General features: G+C 41.4%; 1 protein-coding gene across 12 annotated transcripts in view; it reads left to right on the top strand.

Annotated features, from left to right (window-relative positions):
• ptprsa (protein tyrosine phosphatase receptor type Sa) overlaps positions 1 to 26806 on the top strand; it is a 202433-nt gene that overhangs the window by 114975 nt on the left and 60652 nt on the right. For 7 of the 12 annotated variants that reach the window (XM_058638234.1, XM_058638235.1, XM_058638237.1 and 4 more), the window contains 3 exons: positions 4838 to 5026; positions 18496 to 18606; positions 20956 to 20967. In XM_058638234.1, coding sequence (XP_058494217.1) covers positions 4838 to 5026; positions 18496 to 18606; positions 20956 to 20967 — 312 coding nt within the window. The remainder of the gene's footprint in view (positions 1 to 4837; positions 5027 to 18495; positions 18607 to 20955; positions 20968 to 26806) is intronic. The other 5 variants (XM_058638238.1, XM_058638236.1, XM_058638242.1 and 2 more) reach the window with 1 other exon arrangement.

The following is a 26806-nucleotide window of genomic DNA, read 5'->3' as shown; positions in this document are numbered from 1 at the left end:
AGGGGAATACCAATGGGGCATTAAACATCTTTCTGGGAACGGAGCAGGGGGGAAAGAGGGTGAGTGCTGGCCCTATAATAACCATTATTCAGCTGAGATGGCTATCTGGAGAGGGCTATCGGGCCTGGAGACACTGTGATTAGATTTTCCCTGTGTTGCTATTCTTCTCTGTCCCTGGATCACTGTTCCCCTGTCTTCCTTTGTATACATCTCAAGCAATTCAACAGGGGGATCCTATTGGCCATACATTTCAGGAAATGGCATGGAAAAGGTGCAAGGCAGGAAAAGTGCAGAAATATCGTAAACCAGTGGCTAGGAGTCAGCACTTTATCATCCACATCGGCGACAACTTGGTGCCTTCACTGACTGTTTGGAGTGAGTCCTCCACTAACCAGTGCTGCACACGTGTGCAGTGGACCTGTAAATATGACATTCATATAAACATATACAATACTATATGTACTCTGTTATTCGTACTATACGCATGGAGTACAGTAGGGATAGATAGTGCTGTGTACGGTCATTACGTACACATCTGTTTATTCAAACCACATTTATGAGCCAAAAAAGAGAGCGTTCCATTGGTATTCCTCATTGTCTCCCACTGTGTTTAATATGCTTTTACATGCGTAGCTTCTAATCCTAACCTCTGTTTCTCCTACCCCAGTTTACTCCTCCTTTCTTGCTCTCTCTCTCTCTCTCTCTCTCTCTCTCTCTCTCTCTCTCTCTCTCTCTCTCTCTCTCCTTCTCACTCTGCCTGTCTCCCAGCAGTTCCTCTGTGGTATTATTACACAAACCTGCTTAAAGCCTGTGTCTCTATGCTGTGGCGCTGGGTAATCAGTTAACCTGATTATCCTGCTGATGAAATTAAATCATTTCAGTAAGTGAAAATAATAATATGAGTAATAGGTGCGGAGGATGGAGCCCCCCACAGCAATTTGCTTCAGTCTCAGTAAAACCGACAGTCAGGTTTTTACCTCTTTTGCTTCCCTTTTTTTCCCTCTCTCCACTCTGTGAGATAATTAATGGCTTCAAATAAGCGGCTTTAAAGCCAGCGTATCAGATTTTGACACCAGATGAAAATGCATGAGGTGTGCAGCATAAAATAAGTCCATGCAGTAGAATAACATCCTCACCAACGCTCAGGACGACAGGGTTAGTGGTTCAGTTGCATCTGTAGCTTATTATACAATTTTACATACAATTTACAATAAGTTGTGCATACATTGTCTTTACTGTTTATTCTGAAAAACATACATTAGGAAATATGGTATAGACAACACCAAGAGATAGTGAGTTATATGTTATTATGCTGCTATGTAGTGGAAAAGGAGCTTGAACTACCAATGTGACTCCTTTTTTTATTATACTTTACTATACTTTCTTGCTATGGACAAAGTGAAAGAGCTCACACAGCTGTTTATTAAATTCACGAAAGTCGTTTGCAATTAACTGCTGTAGGTTTGTAGAGTCATTTCTATACCAGGCAAAAAAAAAAAAAGTGATAGTTTGGTAAGAGTGCGTTTGTGGAAATGGGATTAGTCAGGAGAATTTAATGAGTCTAAAGGACAGACCTTTTAAGAGGGCCACATTTAGCATGATAGAAAGCAGAATGCAACAGCAGGCATGAGTCGGCAGATTAACAACCAGGCAATGACTAAGCTGACCAGAGGCTGATTAAAGGCTTTGCACCTGTCACTTGTGTAATGATATTAAATGGTGTAGCAAAATTAAACACTATTATGGATAATGAGGGTACTCAAGCCAAAAATAGCCTAAGAGAATAACAGAAAATCATCATCTTAGTAAGGTAAACTAAAGACTTTAGGAGGCTAAGCTTTGGATTCATGCTGATCATGCCGGCTGTTTCATCTGGTGAACTGTTTGTCAGACCGGGCTTGAAAAATGCCTCCTTGAGGACACGAACAGTCAGGGTAAAATAAACAATAATTGGTTCCTGCAGGAAACAAACAGTAGGCAACTCCAAGGCCTGAATCCTTGGCGCAATACTGACTATAACTTCAGCATGTGTACCATAGCTCTGAAGCATGATGATTATTGGCCGAAGTGACAGAGGTTGCTCTCGGCAAAATAAACAGCCGCATTGTCATTGACCAGTAGGAGCACATTTTTTGGTTGTATTTGGCCTTTGAGGATTTTCTCACCACACAGAACCCTCGGTACATAACACATAAATGCAATCGCCACGCCACTACGGGGGAATGGCCCTTGGGGATTCTAGGGTACTATCAGCCCGTGTCATTGGTTGCCTTCTTCTCTTCAGTCAGCCTGGCTAACCCTGAAGTAACACTCTCACGATGAGTGATCTATTTATTTTTGCATGGCCGCCTTTATCGACGGAGTCTGTGAGCTTCAGGGTGAACGATGATATCAGACTGTATTACTAGGGAAGTAAGTGACCAGCATACATGCCATTTATTCAGGAAAGGCTGTCAGTGCTGCATCAGGTCAGTGCAGCTGTAATGATAGCATAATCTCTGTGTGAATCTACCTCCGTCTTGATTACTGCTGTTGTGGTTGGTTGCGTTTTTTTTTCCTCCCTACTTGTCCTGGCCTCCTTTGCTCCTTCAGACAGATTCCCTCTGTCTTTTGCCTAATTTTATTAGCCTCAAGTTCACTTACTGAGTGTCTGTGTGTGTGTGTGTGTGTGTGTGTGTTTTCTGCTTGTATAAGCCTGAAGTGCAGTGCATTCAGTGCTTGAATATTCTACATTGATGTTTGCCACAAGTCAAACCTAACCTTTGCAGGTTCCCTTTCCTTAACAGAGTTGCCTAGAGAGGTACAAGAGTGCAACACCTATTGTGGCACCTTTTATACATGGATCATTTGTGACGTAGAGAAGAGGGAGTTTGGAAGAACATAGTACTCTTACTTGTCCTTGAGTGGTCTTGCCATTGCTGTTCTTGCCCGTGGATTGGTATGAAGAGATTATACAGAGGTGATCATTAATAATCCATGTAGCGATACAACACAGAGCCTAAAACTCTGCCTGTAAATGCCTGTACTTTGTTGAACCTAGCATTGAAATATTCATTGCACTCCACCGATGTCAGCCTTACTTAGATGTAACCTGTCTGGACTTGGTTCGAGACCATCTAGTTCTCTTTCTGTTCTCCCGTATGTTGAGTTTTAAAGATTACATTTTCAAAATGTGGCTTCCTGCGACTCCATGTCCCTTCATCTCTAAGCAGTCCGAGTGCACAAAGCAATGCAGTATTCATGGCAACACATTTATGATAGAAATTAAATAAAAAATATTTAGGTACACTATTCGTTCCCAATCTTTTTTATTTAAAAAAAAAATTGCATGACCATATTATGTGAGACAGCCTTGGCCAATGATTCTGAATGAGTAGTTTCAGCATTATTTCATTGTGAAGGTCAAAAGTGGAGAAATGTATTACCAAATAAGTAAAGGCAGGCAGAACCTGCTTTTAGAGTGCGTCCAAAACTGCACTGATATCCTGTAATTTAGTGCTTCCCGATTGTCTGCGACACCACCATGATGTCTACAGAGTGGAGATGAGGTCATTGGCTCGGCAGCTGAACGGTGACCTCAGCTGTGCCACTGGCCAGCATCTTAGTCAGTGAATCTTATGCGAGCTGTAACGTGGCCTTGAGCTTCTGATGTATATTACACCTTAGGGTTCTTCCCCTCGGCTCTCATCATCTTAGAATGAGTCACTGCTCCGGCTCCAGTCAGGGTAGAGGTCAGACAATGTGACCAATGGAACTAATTGCCCTAAGAGGAGCCCGTGTGAGGAGAGCAACGGCCGTAGCACGCTCTGTCATCTTTGAACAGTGAAATGACTGCGCGATCATGATTATTAGCTCCAAGGATAACTACAGTGTTTGTTAAATGGACACATGTACTCACAAGTGTTCTTGAATTAGCATCGCAATAATGCAAATCTTATATCTGAGTTATCCTGGGTCTCAACCAAACGATTCTGCGTGGCTCTGTTTCACCTCAGATTATCTCTCGTGGCATTTATTCCACTAAACTATTAGGCATTACTTTTCATTATAGTGTTTCCCCTGTTGGCTTTTGCTTTTATAGCCATATAGCCATTTATTTACCCCTTGTTATACAATAATAAAAGCACATAGACAGTGTCTTTTGTAAAGGCTTTTTAACAGGACACGTGGTTCTTAATGGACAAGTAGATAGTGGGGATGGCAGTCTAATCAGCAAGCATCTGGTTACAGGATGGTTTCTCCAACAATTAAAAAGCCATCTCGTTATCTGAGAAGGAAGAAATCGAGGAAAGCGTTGTATACGGTTTATTCGCTCTTTGCTCTTAAACGTCTCCAGTGCCTTCACACACATCGGCCCAAGGGTGAGCCAGACTCTTAATGAAATAGAGTATACGTTTACTTAACACAATATATCTTGGGTTATGCATTTATCTGTTCGCCATGCATCCCCATTTGTCTCAGCGGTCAAAAGAAAATAAGCAAAATGTCAGATACAGCCATATAATTTGGCTCTCTTTGGTCTCTTTGTGTTTTTTACACTTTGGGATGAGATGTATGATTCCATGGTTCATGGGAATGCTGGCTCTGTTGAGTATATTTACCCACATACTAATTCATGAGGAGTTGTTTTTAGTTACACTGTAACATAAATGTTAGATTATTTTATTAAAGGTTTCTTATTAGTACAGTGTCATTGTATTTACTATATAGCAGACCAGCAGACACTTACGGCAGGATAATTCATTGTGACTTCATTGGAATTTCACAAGTTGTAATTCCAATGTTGGCGTTTCTAGTCAGATGACTCATGTGCACTTTTTTATTGTTCATTTTGCAGAGGACCTCCTCCCACCAGGCTTCCCTAACATTGACATGGGCCCTCAACTGAAAGTGGTGGAGCGCACTCGGACGGCCACAATGCTCTGTGCCGCCAGCGGCAACCCTGACCCTGAAATCACCTGGTACAAAGACTTCCTGCCCATTGACCCTAGTGCAAGTAATGGAAGAATCAAACAGCTACGCTCAGGTAAGAAAAAAGTCAAAATATTATGTTTGTCTCCTCTTCTTGCTAACGCGAGCATTTTGTTTGTTCCCTCAGGAAATATCTATTACATTTGACATGTGCTTTGTTTGTGCTTTGCAGATTAAGTGGCTACAGTGCCCAATCTTTCCTCATGAACTTTTTAGCAGACACATATCCACACTTATTAACATAACACTTCACATTACCGTTTCCCAAATAAACCTAGTGTTACCTTTTTTGGTCTCGGTTCCAGTGATCTCAATTGGGTTGCATTTGTCCAACAAATCTGAAAATGCATTCAAACCACAAAGGAATGTGCAATCATTGAATTGGATTACAGAATAAGATTAAAGAGATTATATTAGATTAAAATAAGGCAACAGGATAGTTTCAAGTAAAACAAACGTATATATTCACTTTCTAGACTGTGACATGAGTGACAAAAATCATTAAAGCTGTCAATCACTTTGTGCTCTCACTTTTAACAAGAGATAATTATCTGGTCTATGGGTTGCAAAACTGGCAATTGTATTTAAGAGTGCAGCATTACTGATTGAGGTCAGATAATTCACAACATCCCAGAAGTGTGTCATAGTCTACAATGAGAGCAAAGTCCACATAATACTGTCACGACTGTCAGGGTTGGATATGTTGTCCTGTTCCAACTGATTAAACTCCACCGAGAGGCCCAGTAAAGCAAAGTCTAATTATATTGCTAATTAAGTGCAGACCCTAGAGCGTCCTCGGGCAATAAGGGGTAGATATTTTAGGTCGATGATTTGTCACCATTTGAAAAATCCAATGGCTCCTACTTGATTTGTTACTGCAAACGTAAATCAGGGTGGACACCACTAAATAAAGAGTCTGTTGCCATTGAGTTCCTGCCCTAGTTGTGACTCTTGTGGGCTGTATTCCAAATAATCGAAGCTGTTATGTCATTATCCATGCATGTTCGCAGTTCTCTTTTGATTTGATCTAACTTATCGATATTGATGTCAGGTCTATGGTGGACCTTTGGCCCAACTTAGACTCTTAGAAATGGGCGTCCAATGTTGATGTTTGCACATTTCTTTATATTATTCTCCTAATTGACAACATTAACACAACTTAGTCTGATTCAGAGTATCTGATGTGTTATCTATATTCCAGAAGATTGACTGTACTTTACTGCATCATTACATCTTGCCATGTTGATACATATTAAAGATACATTTCCACAGGACATGGATAACTAAGGTCATCGTAAAAAGTAGTATTTGGGTACCATGCAGCCTCAACAGGTTTAGCTCACCTTATAGTAGCTAATGACATATTAAACGACCCGAAGGCTCCCAATATACGTGTTAGATGTTAAGATTTACCAGCTAACTTTGTAAACCCGGCATGGAATCGCTCTCATTAACGGACAAAGATGTAGACAAAGAGAACGACCTATCTGTTATAACTCTTGTGTGTTATTGTCTGTTTCATGATTTCCTCAATTGTCTCTGTGTGTGTCCTGTCTAACTAAAACAGACTGCTGTTTTCTATGTTTGTGTGTGTGTGTGTGTGTTCTGTCTGTATTTGTGTCTGAAACTCTAATGTGTCTCAGTGCACATTTTAGAGTCTTCAACACATGTCATTGGGCTGTGACAAATAACACAATTAAAAACTAAAAAAGAAAATCAATAAATTAAAATAAACCAATATAATACAGTACTAAAACTAAGACTAAATCTTTGACATTGCTGTGTTGATGTGATTTTTTTTTACAAAGACTAATGCCTATAATTAGTAGTTTTTGTGTTTTATCAAGAAATTATTTACATTTGCGACTTCATCACTCATGTGATATCTAATGATAATGAGAATTCCTAAAATACTTAAATGGCATACCTTTCATTCTTGGGTGGCAGTCACTTTCAGCCTTAACCTAAAATACTTTGTTGTTCTTTCCCTTTTTTCTGTTTACTTTTCTTTTGCTTTCTCATTTCCAGAAACATTTGGTAAGTGTCTTGCAAAACCCAGCAAGCCCACCCACTCTCCTTGAAACAGATGGCATATTTAAACTACTATCCAAAATGCATGCATCCCCTGCTCTCCCTTACTCTTGTCCTATTTTGCCACTTGTTTTTGTATTTATGGTTTGTTTCTATTTATCCTTTTACTTTTATTTTACCCACACTCGTCCCGGTGCCAATTTTGTTTTCTTTCACCTGCACAGAAAGGCAAATGAAGGATAAATAGCACCATGACTTGAGAAGGTGGATAGGCACCACTGTCCACTTTGATTCAGCTCAGATTTTTTTTATATACAATATACTGTACGTGGAAGTCAAACTATGTATTTTGAGGCAACAAATTATAGCAAGTTTTAGCAAGAAAATAACTCTTACTTTTTTCTTGACCGTATTCATATTTTATTGCAGAATCCCCCCCCTGTCACATCTTATCCTCTCTCTCTGCTGTGCTGTAAAACAGGAGGCTTAGAGAACATAATTGAACTCTCCCTGTGAAGTCAAAGTCATTCCAACTTCTTGTTAAAATATATGGGTGGTTGAAACGCAGCTTTCAATGTGACAGCTTTGTTGTCTCAGCAAATCCTTGGAAGGTGCACAAAGCATTGATGGGGTCTGAAAGGATCTTGAGTTCCTTCCAGGTGAAGGCCACTTCAGGACCATTGTATGGCCGCACGCTCCAATCCCACACTTGGGCTGGGTCAACATGTTCTGCTCTCACTGAACCGACCCCCGTCCTCACTGCCTTACAGATCTGTAGCTATGGTCTGTTGCTTGTCGCTACAGGGTGAGGGCTCAAGTGATACTTACATTTGGCCACATTTTGTAATTCCCTGTGAGCCCCACTACTTAAAGCCAGTTCACTATTTATACCAGGACAGGAATGTAAATGACTATTTCCCTTGTTCCAGGACCAAGGCTCTCGTAAAGTAATGTAAGCTTTGGGGTCTTACTTTTTTTTAGTCCTTCTGATGGAAAGCACATTCAGCAGCTCAGCAAGATTTATGCTGGTGAGAAAAACCGCTTGCACTCCAGAGCCCCTCAGGCTGCCATCTTCACATGTCTTCACAATTCGAGATACCATCTTGGGTCTCACAATTTTAGTATTTGTCCTGTGTTCTACAAAGATAAACGCGGTGCCCTAAACAGGACAAACGTAGAGGTTCTTGGGGGCAGAATTTTCAATTCTTCCATTGGAGGGGATTGCTGTTGACAACTCCTGGGTGCTACCTTTGCTCTCTTGCTCCAGGCACTCTATTAAGCCTAAGGGGGGTAACTGTGAGGCAAAGGGAAAGGAGGCTTTCCCGTCTATAAATTGTAAAATAGAGTATATTTTGCCAGCAGTGAACTAGATCTTGTTTAGACCTGGTACTGACATCCATCTCAGGTGATGTAAAGGTGTGAACATACTTAAGACACATTGAGGAGGTTCACGTAAACCACATCCAGAAGTCCTATGGATCACTTATGACCGCAGTCTTTTAGTAGTTTGTAGACAAATGTGTCCCAGGCTAAGGATGACCTACACAGTCGATGTCTCCTGGCCTTTTTCACAGTGAACCAAAAATATCTTTACACGTCTCTGCATTTCCCATATATATCGATTAATTCTTGGCTACCACAACAGTATTGACATTGACTACCACATATTGATCTTCTATCTCTCCCTCACACTCGCACACACACACACACCCTTGTTCACACAGCTATCCTTTTAAGGACCCTCATTTACGTTGATTCATTAGAACAGCCTTTTCATAGTGTTACCCTGAGCCATCTACCTTATTAAGACTAACTTTTGGTTCCCATGAGGATCACTAGTCCTGACAAGGTCAGTGTTAACATCCTGTATGTGTATATTTGCATATACAGCGTGGGGAAGAAAGATTGCTTATTGCACACACGCGTGAAAGCACATTCATATACCAGGTGTGAACTAACAAATGTCCTCTTGTGATGGGATCACTCAAGACAGATGTCAATACCAGGTCTGAACAAGGTCCACGGTCTAGAGGGGTTTTTGAAGCCGTTGTTTGCTTGATAGCGGACTTGCTGCCTGGCTGCTTCCCATGTGCCAGATCACGCTGTGCTCACGGGGCAGTGATATTTGGGTCTGGATTCCCTGAGGAGCTCATCTAGAGGTGTGGAGGGAGCCTGACATTTCTCCCCTGGCAGCAGACCCCAGGCCCCTCACTGGCCTTGTTAGCCAGAACAGATTAACAGAGGGCAGATAGACAGTGAAACAATGGGGGGGGGGGGGGTTCACATATCTATAAATATCATTGTCCGTATTGTCCGTGATTTACTCTGTGCACATTCCACTATAAATGCTCTTCAAGTTGTGCTCACATCTATTGGCATCAAAGCTGTTTTGCAGCGAGCGGCTAGGTCCGCTGCAGATGTGGCAACAACGAGCAAAGTTTTCTTTCAGACCTGTTGTGACCCCCCCACCAGGATCCCATATGGGTGTCTACGGTGATGAAAAGGTCAGCCAGATACCCTCTGGAGGGTGGTCAGACTCTGTGTCAACCAATCACGCAACCCTGTGTGCGCCTCACATGGAGATGGGCAAGATCTCAAGAGGCCAAATTGCCTCGAGCCAGAATACATTCTTAAATAATATTTTAAACGTATTCAGATGGTTGTTTTAACAAAACAGCTGGGATGTTCTGCAGAGCAGATAATGCTGCAATGATAACGTGAGGAAGCCTGTGGCATGTTGAGGTTTATTTAGGTCATTGTCGATCTAATCTCGTCAACCCCCTTTAAAGCTTAAAATGAGAGTTATATGTCCAAATGTTGAGTGAATCTGCCTTTGTTGCTGAACACTGGCTGCTCAGACCCTTGGATAAGGTTTATTTATTTTATTTTTTTCCTCTTCTTACTGCTTTATTTTTTAAGACTTAGACCATTTTCTCCTATTTTTTGTTAAACCAATGACCTTGAACTTAACCATCTGTCTTTCAACCTCACCCTACTCATTACTCTTCTCTCTTTTTCAGTCACTCTTTTGTCACTCAGTATTTTACAAGGTTCACGTGATGATGGCCTCTCCTTTTATAAACCTGCTTTATTAACCTTAACCTTAACCTTAACCTTACCCTCACATTAACCTTGACCTAAACCTCACCTAACCTTGAAAGTAGTAAGCGCAATCCCCGACTAAAATCTCATCTCAGCAAAAGCAAAATAAACCTGCTTCCTGCAGCCTCTAATCAAACTCTAACTCCGTAACACTGTAACCTTCCCACAACCCTTTTGTCTTTTGTGTTGTGATTACCTATGATTATGTGGTCGCCAAAATCATTGCAGAAATAATTACAATGTCACTGTTGTTTTGCCTGGTTTTCCAATGACTGTAGTAGATGTACGTGCATAGAGCAGTGTTTATGGACACTCTACGTTCATAGTCTTTCTCAAAATCTAACACAAACATAAAAGTCAAGAACATGTTAAGTTGTATAACGAACACAAACAAGCTGATATCATTTTTTTTTTTTAATCACTCTATTTTTACATTTACAGCTTTTGCAATAGATTATTTACACAGGATTTTACTGTATAACTTTGGTTACTATCAACATACCCTTTAAATATATAGCCAAATACTATATCTGTATATTGTGAAATGCATATAAAGCACAGAGAAGTGCACAGCAACCCTGAGGAAGGAAATCTGTCCACATGCATGCATTGCAAACCAGGCACAACTTCAAACTCAGTGATTACCTCCTCCTCCCTGCTGGTATCACAAAGGATGCATCTTCACACGGAGACGTAACTACTATCCCATGTGAGATTTTTATTTTATTTCTAGGAGAGATATTGTTCTGTGGGCTGAGCAAAAAAGTTGTTGTTGCTATATATTGTATGATTGTATGGATGGGCTGGGTCTATAAAGTTAGGTTCAATGGGATTTGCATGACATTGACCCTCAGCTCTGTGCCTGCAGGCTGTCTTTGCTAAGTAGTCCACCTCTCCTGGATTGATGCCACCCTGCTGGCACTCTCGAGGGATGGCCAAGGGCATGTTGCTGCCATGAGTCATCCGTAGATTTTAAGAGGGAAACTAAGAAAAAGGCAGGGGGGGCGGCGGGGGGATTAAATAAAAGACTAAAATACACACAAACACAATGCAGGATGTTGACAGAAAGTAGCATAAAGCAAAAAAGGAGTTTGGAGAAAAACTGCTGCAAAACAATGGGATAGAAAAAGGACAGTTACCACGCCTGCCCACGCCCTAACATCTGCCTATAAGGTCTGCATTTTATATTGGACCAAGATCTTGCGGATACATTTGAAAAGCCTACGAGCCACCCTACTGAATAAGCTCAATATTTTATTGTCCCTAATGGGACATTTGGCATGCAGTCAAGCATGTAATACAATACAGACTCACAATAAACAAAGAATTGAGAAGCATGCAGTGCAACTCCCGGTAAAAATAAAACAGTTGGGAAGACGGAGAGGACCGAAATGAACAGGGAAGAATGGGTGAAGCTTGAGGTGAAGAGTCTGTCTGTCTCAGTTAAGCAGGTTTACGACGTAGGATGAAAAACAATTTCGATTTGTTTGATTTTGCTTGCGGTTGCCTGAGGGTGCAGTCTGGAAGTCTTGTTCAGTGGAGACTCCGCTTGTCCCTCAGCAAGTAGTTTCCATACTAATATCTGGCAGAGAAGAGTGAGACCCTAAGTGTTTTACTGACCTCTTATTCAAGGTCGGTTGGCCGGGAAAGGGCTACTGCCACTGCAGCAATCCATGTCAATAAAAGGTCGAAACTCTTACTCTCAGCGTTATCACCCAGGTTGCAGCCATGATAAAACTCATGCCAAGACCTCAGGCCTGTTCTGCTCCGTCAGTGAAACATTTTGTTTCTAAATCTATGGCAAGTCAGATCGAAAGTGGCCAATGAGACGAGTATGCCATCACCATATAAACCTCCCAGGTCCTTTGTGATACCAACAGCGAGAGGTATTGTTGTTTTCAATGGGGAAAAAATAAATAAATCGATGACTTATTTCCAGTGACCCACCTTCCGACCCAAATAACTCTTTTCTAACTATTACTAACATTAACCTTGAATTAAACTGATGTTGTGTCTTCGTTTTTGTGTCTCCTCCAGAGGGTACCCCAATTCGAGGTAAGAGCCATCACAGTAAAAAAGGGAAGAAAAAATAAATACTTAAACTGATACATAACCAGACATAACCACTCCTAACTCCACCCCAACTGACTAAATATGGGGAATACCAAGAAGCCTTTTCCTCCATAAAAATGACAAACCTCTCATGACCACTAACATTTCTCTGTCGTTCATGTTTTGTGTCCTGTCCACTGTGTCCACTGTGTCTGTGGGTGTTGACATAGCGTATGTTTTCCCACGCGTCGTCATTAATGTGCAGTTCTTCCACCTCTGTGGGCATTCCGTGTTTGTTCCCTTCTACAATCTTCGCCACATCATCAGTGTCAGGAAACCCCCGATGAGCAAATCAAATTTGGTTGCCAACTGTTTATTGTATTTACTTTTCCACGGTATAACCACGTTTAATTATGACATCAAGAAGGGGGCATGAGTGACAACGGAAAAGCAGTGTGACTGTGATGAATTACACACGAGACTTTGTTCAAAAAATAATCAATCGTTCCACTTTAAATACCCACCAGGTTTTGTTGCTGAGGCATTTTTCTCCCAGTTGATTCAATGTGGTCGATTGTGTTTGTTGCAAAAATGTTTTTTGTTCAACAGGTCGTGCAGGTAAGTGAAAATCTCAACTTGCCACGTGTATTTACGGAAATTGAATAAACGTCTTTTAGGTTTGGAAGATGAGCCCTTACAACAATAGAGCACTAAGGTGAAAGTCCTCCATCCTCAAACTGACATCTCTAGGCAGTGGCCTTTCAATTTTTACGCTACCCCTCACTCCTTTAGCACCCTCAGTTCTCACTAACATAACATAACTCAGCCCTCTCTGCATAAAAGGTCTCATTTATCACATCGCTTCGAACAAAAGCAGGCGTGACTTATGAACTTTTCATTTGCATAATGAAATAAATAGCCTGGAAAAAAAAAAGAAGTGATTTCTCTCTACCACGTTGCCACATGAGAACACCGAAACTCCATCAGGAGTGCATGGCGCTTAGGTAGAAAGAAAACCAATTTCATAGCTGGAGAGAGATGCGGCGTTGTATAATTGAGATCAAGGTGTCTGCGAAGGACATGAATACTTTGTTTGCACAGTTGCATGCTCTCACACTGATGCAGACTTTCATCTGCTTCGAGCGCACTCTTCCTGTTCAGAAAACAAAGCTCTTTGAAGTTTCAGGCGAGGCACGATTGTCCTTCCGCCGAGTCATATTACATCACTCCACGTGAGCACGGATTCACGCCATGTCAAAATCTGCATTCAGTTTGCCTCCATACGATGCCGCCTAGAGGGAAGCGATAGGTATAGAGGTAGCTCGACTCCCTACCTGGTTTATTACTGATTCCATGAGAGCGTTACAAGCCACCAGATGGGCGCTGACAACAATAGCGTCACACGCGGGGCCACATGCTGGTGCGATCACAGTGTACTGACCTTCGGGTGGTGACAGAGCGTTCACGAGTGACAGCCAGGACACGGAGGGAGGAAACTGCAGGTCCAGACTTGAGTGTCTAGTGGTCACTCTGGTTGTCTTTCGTATGGTGTGAGAGCGAAAGTTGCAGGTAGTATATTCGGCTGTAAAACTAGGCAAACACAGTCGCCAGTGAGGTGGGATTTGACAGGGCTTTGGGTCTTTCTACATCATGCATAAGAATGCAATTGCAGTGTGAAGTTTCCTCGCTGTTTTCAACTTTTCCCAGGCCTGATGTCAACCTTTCTCAATAGACCCATGCAATTATAAATACTGCACGTATAAATAATTTAGTAACGTAGTAGCAGGAATGTTTTTGCACATTTGCTCTCAGTGCTTTAACACTCGTATCCTGAGCGCGACGTCCGACACGGGAATCAAACCGAACCATGCCGAAACTGTAGATCAGTTAAATAGACTTAAAACATTCTGAAAACATGCGTTAATCGCCAACATTTAGCAAAAGAAATGTCGAAAATCTTATTTAATAGAGGAGTCTGGTTTATTTGGCGACAGCACTGCCGAAAGCCGGCGAACATGAGCCGGATCAGAACCTCACAACCGCTTTATTTTAGTTGCAGGAAGTACAGAACCTTTCTTTTTAATTAACTGATTCTAATGATTCAGTTCACTAGTTTGTGTGTTTGTGTCACGTATGAAACGACAGCCGGGCTATAACGACCCTGCCCACATTAAGGAGGTATTCTGGTGAATGGAAAACAATGCAGACCGAGTAAAGTCGAGCCACGCCGAGCCGAGTAGCGCTAGAACTGTAAAGTGGAAAAGCGTCGATAAAGACTATGGGAAGCAGACACAGGCGGTTAATCGGTTATTAAATTGTCAAATGATTTGCAGCGATAATCATTAACATTCCTACGTCTACAGTAAGGGGCTAATTGTGGCTCTTAACTGCACTGTAGCAGAGCTTTAATGAGGGGATGTTGGGATGAGTTCGTGGAGGAGGAATGGCAGGAGAGGAGAGGAGAGGAGATGATAAACGAGTGACAGGCGTGAACTGAAAACGAGAGGTAAAACGAGGAAAAAGAACAGTGTGCCACCAAGTTGCCCGAGTGGGACGCAGCAGAAGGAGTAAGAGGCAGGAGAAGAAAGAGTGCGACTGGGCCAGCCATTTTGTTGATCGCCTAAACAAATCAATCAAGGCCCGCTGGAGCACACTAATTGAATTACACAAATGGGACTGGGGGGGCACAGACATGACAAAGCTGCTACAAAGCACCGGCCGGGGTGGGCAGACCACGGCTTGAGGCACTTTGTGGAATTAATCATCCATGGCTTGCTTTTCTTTTATTCCCTCATCTGTCCTGTGTTTTTTTTCTCTCTTTCTTTCTTTCCCTCTCTTCATCTCTCTTTTGTCCACTGCACTTTCTATTGATGTGACTTTGATTTTGCCCGCCTGTTTTTTTGTTGTTTTTTTTCAGATCTCTTTCTCTCATCCCCCCCCCCCCATCCTTATACCTCCTCCACTTTATTATTTCCCCTTATTCATATCAGTCTTTATTAAAGCTAAATATAGATGCTCTTCAAAAAAAAATTTGATTTGGATTTCTGATATGATGATTCATGCTCGCTGGCATTGAAACGTGAGGAAAAAGCCCCGCCTTAGTGGGAAATCTAAACCCTTGCAAACCTTTATTAAGAAAATATTGAGATTTCAATAGACTGAAAACTATACAGCACCAGTGCAATAGTAAGTATCCTAGAACCGGACCAATTTGTTTCATTGTGTTTAGGCATTCTTATTTGGTATTACAACCTTCAGCGTCGTTGGCGCTCCACAGAACACCCTGCAGCATGCAGCGCCTTTAACCAGGGCAGCTGTCAAGGCTGCCACGATATCTCAGACCCACTACAGCCTTCTTTGTTGAATAGACGAAGGCAGTGGCGCAGTCATGCAGCCAGGAGCTGCAGCAGTGCTTTGGCCGTTTTGAATGTTAGTGGCTAGAAAGGATCACTTTGCCTTAGATGGAGACTAATTGATCCTCCTTGAACGTTAGTCCTTTCATATCAATAACTTGATTTGCTAAAATAAGAGCCATGTTTTTTTTTTTCTTTTGTCTTCTGTTTGGATCTTTTTGTGCTTTACATCTGACCCAGAGAAATATGAATTAGGAGGGGTGGCACTTTCTGTGAGCAGTTGTCCTGTCTGGACGTAGATGCACTTCTTTCGACGTTTCAGACAGTGTCCAACATGAGCAAGATATATCAAGTCAAGTACCCATGAAATAATTGCACGGCCCTCTGGAGTACAGTTGAGGTCAAATACCTGAATTAATGTTTCAGTAATATGCATGTGGAAGATTAAATATTTCTCTAATTAAGTAAAAGAACATTAGCGACAAAAGAGAGCGCATATGTAACTGCTCATATCCTCTCCTTCCCAAACTCGGCCTCCTTCTCAAACATTTGTTGAAGGTAGATCTCATTTGATCGAGTACTTTATGTACAATTGCATAAAATCATTAATCATTGTGTGACCCCATAGTGAACCCTCTTCCCTCATTTTTAGAATGAACAATAACAGACAGGCCTGAGACAAGGAACACGAAACGTATATGAAAAAGAATTCATTTCCATTCTCCCGTCTCTCATTGTTCTTCCATTGTGCCTTGCTTCCTTTATGTCTCCTTTCTATGATTCCTTCTAGGAGTTTCTCCTCCCGTCTTCATCTCACATATTCCCACTCTCTCCCTGTGCTCCACTAGTGGAGGGAGTATTCATGTGCTCATCACAATTCTCCTCTTTGAAATAATAGCAAGAATATGAAATGAAGCCAGTAGGGAAACTGGAAACAATAGATAACACCACCTAGCAAGGAGCCTCTACGAAAGCTGGCGGGAATTGATGAGAGTATCTCTCTCTCTCTCTCTCTCCCTCTCTCTCCATCCCTTCAAAGACTCGTCTATTTTTTGTTCTTCTTGCTCTCTCTTATGCCAGGAGGAACAGTTCACAGCGGTTCGTTTTAATTGGCTCCCAATTAATGTTTGGCTCATTATCTGTCAGCCATCTGCATGTTGGTGTCTTTGTTTTGTTGACCTTCAGATGGCATTTTGTGAAGTATCATTTTTTAGATCAGGACACTTCTATTTGTTGGAAGAATTTCAGCTCTACTCCAGACAGACACGGGATGAAAACCTGTTAAATACTATTATATTTATTGGGATAAAACTGGCTGTGAGCGGTTAACAAAAGGCGAGTTTTGGCCCAGCACAAACCCTAAAACCTGACATTACTATTTATGAAGCATTGGTGGGAGAGAGAGAAAAAAAACCCTGCACCAACTTTAGCTTTAGTGTTCCAAATATCTCGTAACCCAGCACAGGGACCAAGTTTGTGGAGGAGCCTTAGGCGGAGCTTTCAGGGAAGCGTCCACGTGGAGGTAAACTTCGCACAGTCCTGACTTTGTGGTCTCCCCGAGTGTTGAGGCGCAGGCTTCTGAGCAAACTCCGCCCACCTGCCACCAGGCTTGCGTTTGCTCTCCCAAGCACATATCAAACAGATCCAAATCAGATCCCTCCGTAAACACAGAGCTAAGACTCCACCACCTGCACACTGCAGGTGGACATTTTCATTTGATTGAGATACAGTATGTGCCAGGAACAGCTCCCTCAGGGGCTGACGACGATCCGAGCTGCAGAGGCAAATGAAGAATTGAAAAGAAAATAGAGAATGGATTTCCTATCTTCAAGCGCATATCTTTGTACCGACTCCAAGGTGTAAATGACTCGGATAGCGTTGGTTTATGTTTAAGGTGGAACCGTGACTAATCTTTACAATTAAGCAGGATCGACGTGCTCATTCGCGGCACAGCTGAAAAGTGTTATTAAACCAATGTTCCGGAATAGTAGCCGTGTACAACATTGTTTTTCACGCCGCTTGCTGGTGTGATGGAGTAGGTTATGGTGTATTACAAAGCGTCCCGGGCAGCGGCCGGCGTATTGATGCTTCCTGGCTAAATGCTAACGAGCGGCGGTGCTGTGTTTGTCAGGCGGGCCGAGGCTGCAATCTGTCTGCTGAGCCAGCCAGAAGGCCTAATGATATCATCAGGAAGTGCCGTCGACAGCACTCTAACGAGGAATGATCCAACGCCCGTCGCTTCACCTCCCGTCTCTATTCCCCCACGCCCCTTCTCCCATTTTTATTCCGAAAGCGTTCCGGTGAACTTCATTTACACACGCGGGAGATAAAATCTGAAGATAGGGATAAAAAAAATGAAAAATAAAGAATGCCCTCAAGCATTTATATGAAACACACTGTAATACCCTAACAAATTTGCATTAGGTCACAACTCAAAAGAGAAGTATAACTTCTAAACAAAGTGTATTAACAGCAAATAATAAACACTATATATCACTATATCTGTAGAACTACACACTATTTGAACATGTTTTCCACTGATTGTCTTCCCTCTTCACACACACAGGCTCTACCTCATGCAAAAGGAGAGTCTGTAAATCAGTTTGCAGGAGCATCTCCCCGCCGTTCCCTCATTTAGCTTTCGTCACATTTACATCATTTCTTTGCCCTTGTTGTTGTTTTTTTTTTGTTTTTTGGGAAAGGGCTCTCTCCTCTTACACGAGCTGCATACACCAACGCAGCTACAAATGAATGAATTCCTCCTCGCTGTATGTGTGTGTAAGGCCGAGGCCGGAGAGGAACCTTGTGTTAGCGTTGCAGAGAGAAACAGCTCTTGAGAAGTTCAAGATGCTCTCCATTAAGAAAAGTTTCATGTCACTGAAAGGTCAACTAATAATTTCTTCCCTGCTTTTTTTTTCTTTTTTTCTCTCTGTCTCTCTCTCCCGTCCCTTTGTTTTTGTCTTTGTTGGACGGTATCCTTTCCCAGGTGCCTTGCAGATCGAGAACAGCGAGGAGACAGACCAGGGGAAGTACGAGTGCGTGGCGTCTAATGTGGAAGGCGTGCGCTACTCGTCCCCTGCTAACCTTTATGTGCGAGGTAGGGAGCAACCCGACCCCAGAGCCAGGCCAGAGAAAATATAAGAAACACCCACACCCACCCATTCTAACTCAAATGCACATTGCAGCTCAGCTTTTAAGTGGCATTACTGTTGAGCTTGACAAATGATTATTGCTTCCCATTCTAGCTCCGATGTATACTCGCAAAATGTCTTTGGCTAAATAGAATTATAAATCTTTTAGCATTGATAGTATTGCCTGCCCATAAGTGTAATTTCATATGCACTGAAACTCCCAAATGTAAAACTATAATTGACCAACTAATGTTCTCTGTTATGATGTTTTGCTCCATTTTGTCTTTTCAATGCCCTCCCTTACTCACTCGGAAGGAAATGTGTAGCACAACAAGCCGTATGTCTTTACTCTAACGGTTGTGAGACGCCGCTTTCTTGTTCCTGTGTGCCCGATAAAATGTCTATCCCTTCGTCAAACTTCGCCAAAAAAGAAGTCAATGTTTTTTTTTTTTTTTTTTTTTTTAAACAAGTTTCTTTCAGGTAGAGGAGCACAACGGTAAGTGTTGATTTTGATTGTATGGCAAGGTATTACTGCCGACCAATCAAAATCTCAACCCTGTAGCCTTCTCCAGTTCTGGGGATGAAAAAGATTTCCTTGTGGGGAATTAATAGGGACCGACGAACGGAGTCAGCTGTTCTGTAATTCATGAAAAAAATGCTCTTATCGCATAGATTATACGTAGTACAAGTTCCTCTACTTTTCTTCATGGTGTTCTGGAGCATAAATCCATAGTATTCCCCCATTTCTGCTTTGGGTTATTATCTTTAACAGTCCGTTGGCTGGTGAAGATACAGTATGAAAAACAGTCAGTTTGAAGGCAATGTTGAGTTTCATAGGAAACTGGCAATTAAGATTAAAGCAGACCCTCTCCAACTAATGTTAAATGACAGTGAATCCCAGTTGAGGGAGTTTTATTAAATTGAAGCAGATGCATTTTCAACATGTATTATTTATATTGTGCATATTAAATAAAGATGGTATCTGCTCAGTTTGTTCCCTCTGCTGTGTACCAAATAACTTTGTTCCCAATAAATAATTCACTACCCTGACATTATAAAATGGGTCAGGGAGCTGCTTTTTCATTATTATTGCTATTATCATACCCTGTGAGGTAGCGGCATAGGGAGGAGAAATTCAACAGTGAGTAGAGGATGGTAAAAAAAAAGCTTCATTATTCATCTTTATCAGCGTCTCTTCTCGCCTGCGTTCATTGTGGAGGCTCATGCCGTCTCCACTCTCATGCAGTAACTCGTTAACGTCAGGTTGCTGTTGACCTTGGCCGTGTATATGCAAGGCAGAAATTAATGGGTTCATGCAATTTATAATCAAGAGCTCTACAGGAATCATTTTGCAATTGTAGTGGGAACACTTTGTTGACACAGCACAGGGATGTAAGCATAGCGTCTATGGTTTAAAATCACACATTTCCAACAATTCATGCAGTCTCCATGAACACTGGCTCCATTGGCATGCTTTTAAAGAGCCCACAAGGGTCATGATTACTCAGGTACTTTTACACTAGCACACTTGTTATGCCTTAATGGTGTCCACCTTTGTCTGTTTTCAGTTAACGTTTGGCAATCGAATCTGATACTTGATGTTGACTATGTTTTTGGTTGTTGTTTTTTTTTTCCACAAAGCAATATGCACTTGAGATTAGCAGCTGTGGTATGGATCCATTTTAAGAATATTCCCAACCAAAGCCTGCACCAGGGCAATTGGAGACAACCACTCAAACAGAATCCGTATGCCTAGTGTTACTGATTGGCTTTGACCAACTTTAACTTTAATCGTCTTAAACCGCAGCTGCTAATTTCAGACCAAACTGTGTCTTTTTTTTTCTTTTCTTTTCTTTTCTATCTCTCATTAGTTTTTTTCTTTATTTTCTCTTTGTTTGGTTTCCTTCTCTAACAAAAGCAAATACAGCCACCACAGGAGCCCATCCTTGTGGCTATAAGGAGCTTGTGAAATTTTGAATTATGAGTATGGTACGCTTGATTTGACTCCAGTGGCACCACATTATATTCTTCTTCATAGACAACAATGTGGCCACTGGTGTGAATCTGATTGTTCTGGTTCAAAGTTTATTTAAGTGGTGGGGGTGGGGGGGTGGGGCAGGCAAGTGTACTTTCAAGACAAGTGTCACTGATAGCAGGGACATGGGGAAAATGAGGAAAACAAAGATTAAAGAAAAGGGAAATGTAGCTGCAGCTAAACACCTTGAGGTGGCTTTTTTTACTCTCTCTGTGTTTCCCCTATTTTTCTCTTCTCCTCATGTCATTGTGTTCTGCATCAACCCCTTTACATCCCTCAGAGCTTCGAGAAGGTTGGTGTGTTTTTTTCTTTTTAACTTTTTTTAACCCACATTTGAAAAAAAAAAAAAAAAAAAATCAACATGTTGATAAATTTTTAGCTGTTATGTGCCTTTTAGAGAGCTCGATTCATTACTAATTTGAACAAATACTAATCAGTTAAACCAAACTGCTAAATGATTGTCAGAGAAATCTTTCTTTATTTTCAAGGAAGAAATGATGAAAGCAAACCCGAGTAACTCGGGTCTTGTTAATTTACTTTTATGTTTGCATTGTGGGGCCTTTTCTCGTTTTGCATCCTTTGGTATTGCTTCTGCACCTTAAAGCTTTCTTGCACATGTCATGAAACTAGCACGTGGAAATAACAGCACCTGTTGCATGATGGGAGAATGTAACTGCGCTTGCATGCCTGTATAGAATCCCTTTAGCCATGATGGTCTTTTTCTTTATGCATTCCCTGTGGTTTTTTTCAATTGATTATTTCTCTTTACTTTGTTGTTGTTTTTTTAACAAGCATTTTCCTTTTGGCTTTCCTTTATTTATTTATTTTCATTTTTTTTGTGTTGTGATTAAGGTGTTGTGTGTGTGTGTGTGTTTTCCTTCCTTTGTTTCAATTCTGTTCCTCAACATACTTTTCTGTTAAACATGTGTGTCTTTTGTGGGTCATTTGTTTGTGTGAGTTGTTTCTTTCTTTTGTTCAAAAAGGATGCTGCTCTGCCTCTTGAGTCTCGAACTGCAAATGCAAATGCCGAATTAAATAAGTGTGTAGACAGCCAGTGTTCCTGTCATCTTGTTTACAGCAATCCATTACTGAAAAAAAACAAAAAATTAGACCTGATTGGACCAGATTGGGATGTATGGTGATTCGAGCAGCCATTGTGGATCAATACTACAGCATCACATTTACTGTGGATGCTTTTGTTTTCACATGGCAGCACCTAGATGTCCACTGTTTTCATATGCACTCATGTACGTACGTACGCACACACAGAGAACTGTGAATTTACAGCACACAACAAGAAAAAAGGGGCAACATTAATTAGATTTAACAGAACAGCATGAGCCCATTATCTCTTGAGAATTAACCTGCAATCTACATTGAATTTCATGTCCCCTGCTGTGGTGAAGTTTCTTGCTTATTTTACAGCACCACCTGTATTATACATACGTTATATACTTGTTTCTTGAAGAAAGAGGTATTAAATGTTAAATGTTAAAAATTCAATCTTTGTTATTTGTCTTCTGATAGTTTTATTGGAAATTTCCAAGAGAAACCAAAGCAGCACTTTTGGAATCTGCCTACGTAAAACAAGTGTCTGCCCAAACTATTGTTATTATTCACTGACCAAATATGCATAAGTCAACTTTAAAGTTTGCACTGGTCATGTTTCCATGGCTACTTGCAGAACACTGCAGAACTTTGCTTTTCAAGAATATAGCTGTAGATCAATTTCACTTAATTTGCCCTTTAGGAAAGTAATCAAACAAATAATCTAAAGAGTGCTTTCTATTAGTAATTGTAAAAAAAAAAGTGTCCACAACGTTTGCCACAGTAGAGCATCATATGTCCAAATTTGGTGGTTATAGCTAATTCGGAGTCTTATGAATAACACAGACGCAGGAAGACTGGACTGTAATGTTTGCATGTGCATGTTTGGCCTTCTACGGTGGAATCTGCCTGATTTTGAATGTGCATGCATGCCCTGCTATGCATTTGTGTGTAACGTTGGGAAAGAAAGCTAGATTACACCTTGTGTTTTTTTTAACTGGCCAAAACAAAACCCTGCCATCTCTATTAGATGTTTGTCTCAAGGAGTCCTGAACTTAATAGCCACCTCTCAAGCGACGTTGAATCCGAACTGCGCTTGTTCACACACACAAATAAAAGCCTTAATTACCTCCCATTCTGATGCAAATCCCTGATTACACTCCTAAATCTCGCCTGAGAATATCCAACGAAGAGCATGAGCACAATGACGAAACATACCTGCGGTATGATTTGACTGCTTGTAAGACAACAGGAAAAAAAAAGGGCCACACTGAAATCCTGTCATTTCACTGCTTGTTAATATTAGATACCACTGTCACTTCCCTTCAAGTAACAATTTCCATTCTGATGAGCCGCCCATAGTGACTGTTTAACAGTTGCACAGCCAAGGTATGTTAATGCAGGCCGACCCCTACAGCTTATATGTAAATGCCATTGGCCTCACCCAGCAAGTGTGTCTAAAGGATCTTCTTACTGCGCCTGTGTCCTCAGGCGGCAAGAGGGTGTAATCTCAGCTTCAAGGTGACACTAAAGGCTGCACATTATTTTGGCTTCCCCCTTCATTTTGGGGCAGCAAACACTGCCTCACCAAAATGGCCGATAATGTCCACCTTCTGACCTCTGTTTTTTGGCACAAATCCCTCTACAACACCACCCACTACTAGAGTTAGTGCAGTACTCTGGCGTTCTCTCTCGACTGCTTTTCACCCTCGTCCATTGTGAGGCGTCTTGTCTTTCTCTCCACATTGGGGCTTGAAACAAGAGTATATGTTGTTAGTAGTTCCAATGAAAGGTACATGTTTTATTTTCTCTCAATTCCAAATGGGCCGGCTGGGCTCCTGGTCTCTGTGAATGAGGAGCCTGTCCATGCAATTGGGATTCTTTATTTTTTTCTTTCCCTGGCACTACATTTTAAAGGCAGGGTAGGAGAGGGTACCACACATATAATGTACTGCATGTACACAAATACATTTTGTGACATCTTACTGGACCATTGACATGACATAGTTTCCGTTCACTCATATCATACAGGCCTGTGTCTAGTTAATGGTACTGCGGTGACTTATTTTGCACGTGACACTGACATTTAGTTCACATTTTGCCCCCCCCCCCCCCGAATCGATTCTTATTTAATCTCTCATGATATAGTGTAAAGTGCTGTAGTATCACGTGACCTTGAACTCCTGACCTTGTGAAAAATAACTACAGGTAGACTCCTCCCGTGGCTTTTTGGCTTAGTGATATGCGGCCTGTATTTGGCATGTGGCCGACCTTTTTATTGCCCATGTTGCTCTTACTGTGTAGTTACTCAAAAGGTGAAGAGAGAGATCTTCCTGTGGGGAAACCTCATTCACTCAGCCACTACAGCTCCCGGTCCATTGGCCGACCTGAGCCCCAGGGAGAGAAGAGCAGCATCAGACACACTTTGATTGAACGTTTCCCCTAAAAATAATAAATAAAAAAAAAATATATAAACGTATCCAGTTTTAACCATTCTTTTCGATTTGAGGCAAAATTCAGACAGAGACAAACCATAGCTAAAAAACATCTAATAGTATTGATGCATACCTCTTTGTTGAACACAGCTGCACTCTGGTACTGTCTATGCTGTTTGGACTTAGTTCTTTTTGTGGATTTGTCCGGTTTTCATTTTTCTTCTTATTTTTTTTTTGTGCGTGTGTGTCTGGAACATTGCTATATTTGGGAATGAATGGCATGCCTGGATGGGTTTGGGTGACTTTTTTTTGGATTGTATTGGTTCTCTGGTGTGTGCCCAAGTGGATGGGGGTGCACCTATATATGTCACTCATGCCATAGCCACACCCATGCATGTCTGTGTGAGGAATGGGCTGCCCTTTCACCTTTGTTGTTCAGTAAGTTTAATATTTTTTGATAAATTAGACTGCAGATTTTTTTTCTCTCTCCCTAAATGATGGGCTTTTCCCTTTTTTTTTTTTCTCCAGTTCAACATGTTTTTGTAATTATCTCCTATTTGGACATCCGGATTATGCAATAATAACTCTCAGGGCAGAATAATGTGATATCTCAACCATAATGAGATCTGTCTCCGTTGTTTCAGACACTTTTTCTTAGTAAGGCCAGGCTAGAACAAATTATTCTAATTATTTTTTTCTTCCTGAGCCATATCTGGGTGTAACTGGGTGTTTTTTTTGTCACTATCTTTGGAAATGTGACATTTTCTTTTAAAAAAAAAGGGATTACTTTCTTCAGATGACAGGAGTGAACTTTTTCTTTACAAGGTTAGGTCACCTCTTGCCCAAGGTAGTAACATAACTGACATTAACAGCAAATTAGAGGACTGAGAGAACGCAGAGTAGTTCAGAGGAGAACAAATCACAAGCCCAAGTTTACTTTCAAATTTCCATCTGGGTTTTATTTCAACTATAATTATAACTGGGGATTTTGTGATCTCATTGTAAATAAAGCACATCGCAGGGTTTTCTCTGACTGCATACAAAACGGCTGTTAAAACGGCTGTTTTTATGTACTGGAAAGCTTTGCCCTTAAGTACATGTGACCCGTGTCAGTCAAGTACAAGTCAGTTCTCGTGTAAATCCCTCAAAGTGTGTGTAGGTGACATTTGTCTTTCAGACTGTCCCATGCAGCGATCGTATGAATCCCATTTGGATCGACACGGTGTATTTTGGAATGCTACCTATCCTTCATGTCCCTCAGTCTCTTCTTCTGAATCTCCCTCTCAGTTCCTACTCATCCAGCCCCCCCCACCACCACCACCACCACCACCACCACACACACACACACACACACACACACACACGCCACATCCACCCAACCCAAGACTTCCCAAGATGCATTTGCACTGAGGTGTTCTGAGGAGTTTAAGTTGGGGAGGAGGGGGCGTGAAGTTGATTCTTGATTTGAAGCCCCAGTGTGTGAGACCTCCAAATCCACTTTGAGTCATGTTTCATTTATTTGTTTTGTTTGAATTTAAAACCACAGTCTACTTATTCTATCCCCCACTTATGCCCTCCTCCTCCTCCTGCTCCTCCTTCCCTTGCTCCCCAAACCCCCCCCGCGTACTGTACAGTATGTCTGTACCCATCCGTCACTGTCTGTCTGCTTGTCTCCCTCTGTCTGTCTTCTTGTTTGCGGTCTTGCGGCTCGAGTCTGTTTTGTTCTGCCTTGTGTCTTGTCTCTCATCCCTGTCTTTCCGGTCTTGTCTTTCTGTCTGTCTCTGAGTCATCTCTTCCATTTAGTCTATGATGGTTTACTTCTACATCCGTATGTCTTTCCTTCTCTCTCTTTGACCTTCTGTGCATCCCAACAAACATTTTGATACTGATATATCTTGATATATCTCGATATATCTCGATATCTGATATATTTATGTATATATATATATATATATATATATACATATACGTATATATGTATATATGACGTGATCTGCTTCGGTATTGAACATTTGAACATGTAGATGTCCACAGCTTAAGTATTTCAAGAGTACTTTAAACCGTCTTAATATCTTCTAATAAACGTACCTAAACGGTGGCTGTTCTGTTGCGGGATACAAGATCGTATCTAAATATCACGGTATAAAAAGAGTCATTTGGGCCGAGGATTTCTAAATAAGCACTAGAGTCACTTATCTTAGTTGTACATAGGCAAGGAAACATCTGTGTCATATAGGAATGTTTTTGTGCTCATATTAGAGTTGAACGTGGCCACCTCTTGCATGTCATTATCTGTCAAGTGCTTGCTGGGATGCCTCTCATGAACATACAGTGTTTTTGCAAACTCATACTCTTGCATACTGTACACATGCGCGCCTGTGTCGATACCAACGCACATAAAAGCTCTATATAGATATACATCTGTACTGTGTATATACACATACAAACACAAACACACACACACACACACAACTACATCGTGCCTTTTCACGCCCTCGCGTGTCGGACTCATTATCAACCTCCTTCCACTTAAATTTCAACTCCTATCCATATGAGGTCCTCCCTATCTACCACTCTAAGCCGTCATTTTGCCCTTATTCATCTATTTCTCTCTTTCCCCTCTCTCTTTTTTCTTAGTTTCTTGAATTT

The sequence above is a fragment of the Solea solea genome, chromosome 9 (genome assembly GCF_958295425.1).
Source record: "Solea solea chromosome 9, fSolSol10.1, whole genome shotgun sequence".
Classification (NCBI taxonomy): Eukaryota; Metazoa; Chordata; class Actinopteri; order Pleuronectiformes; family Soleidae; genus Solea; species Solea solea.
The sequence above is the reverse complement of the archived record's forward strand: the minus strand, read 5'-3'. Positions and strand labels throughout refer to the sequence as shown.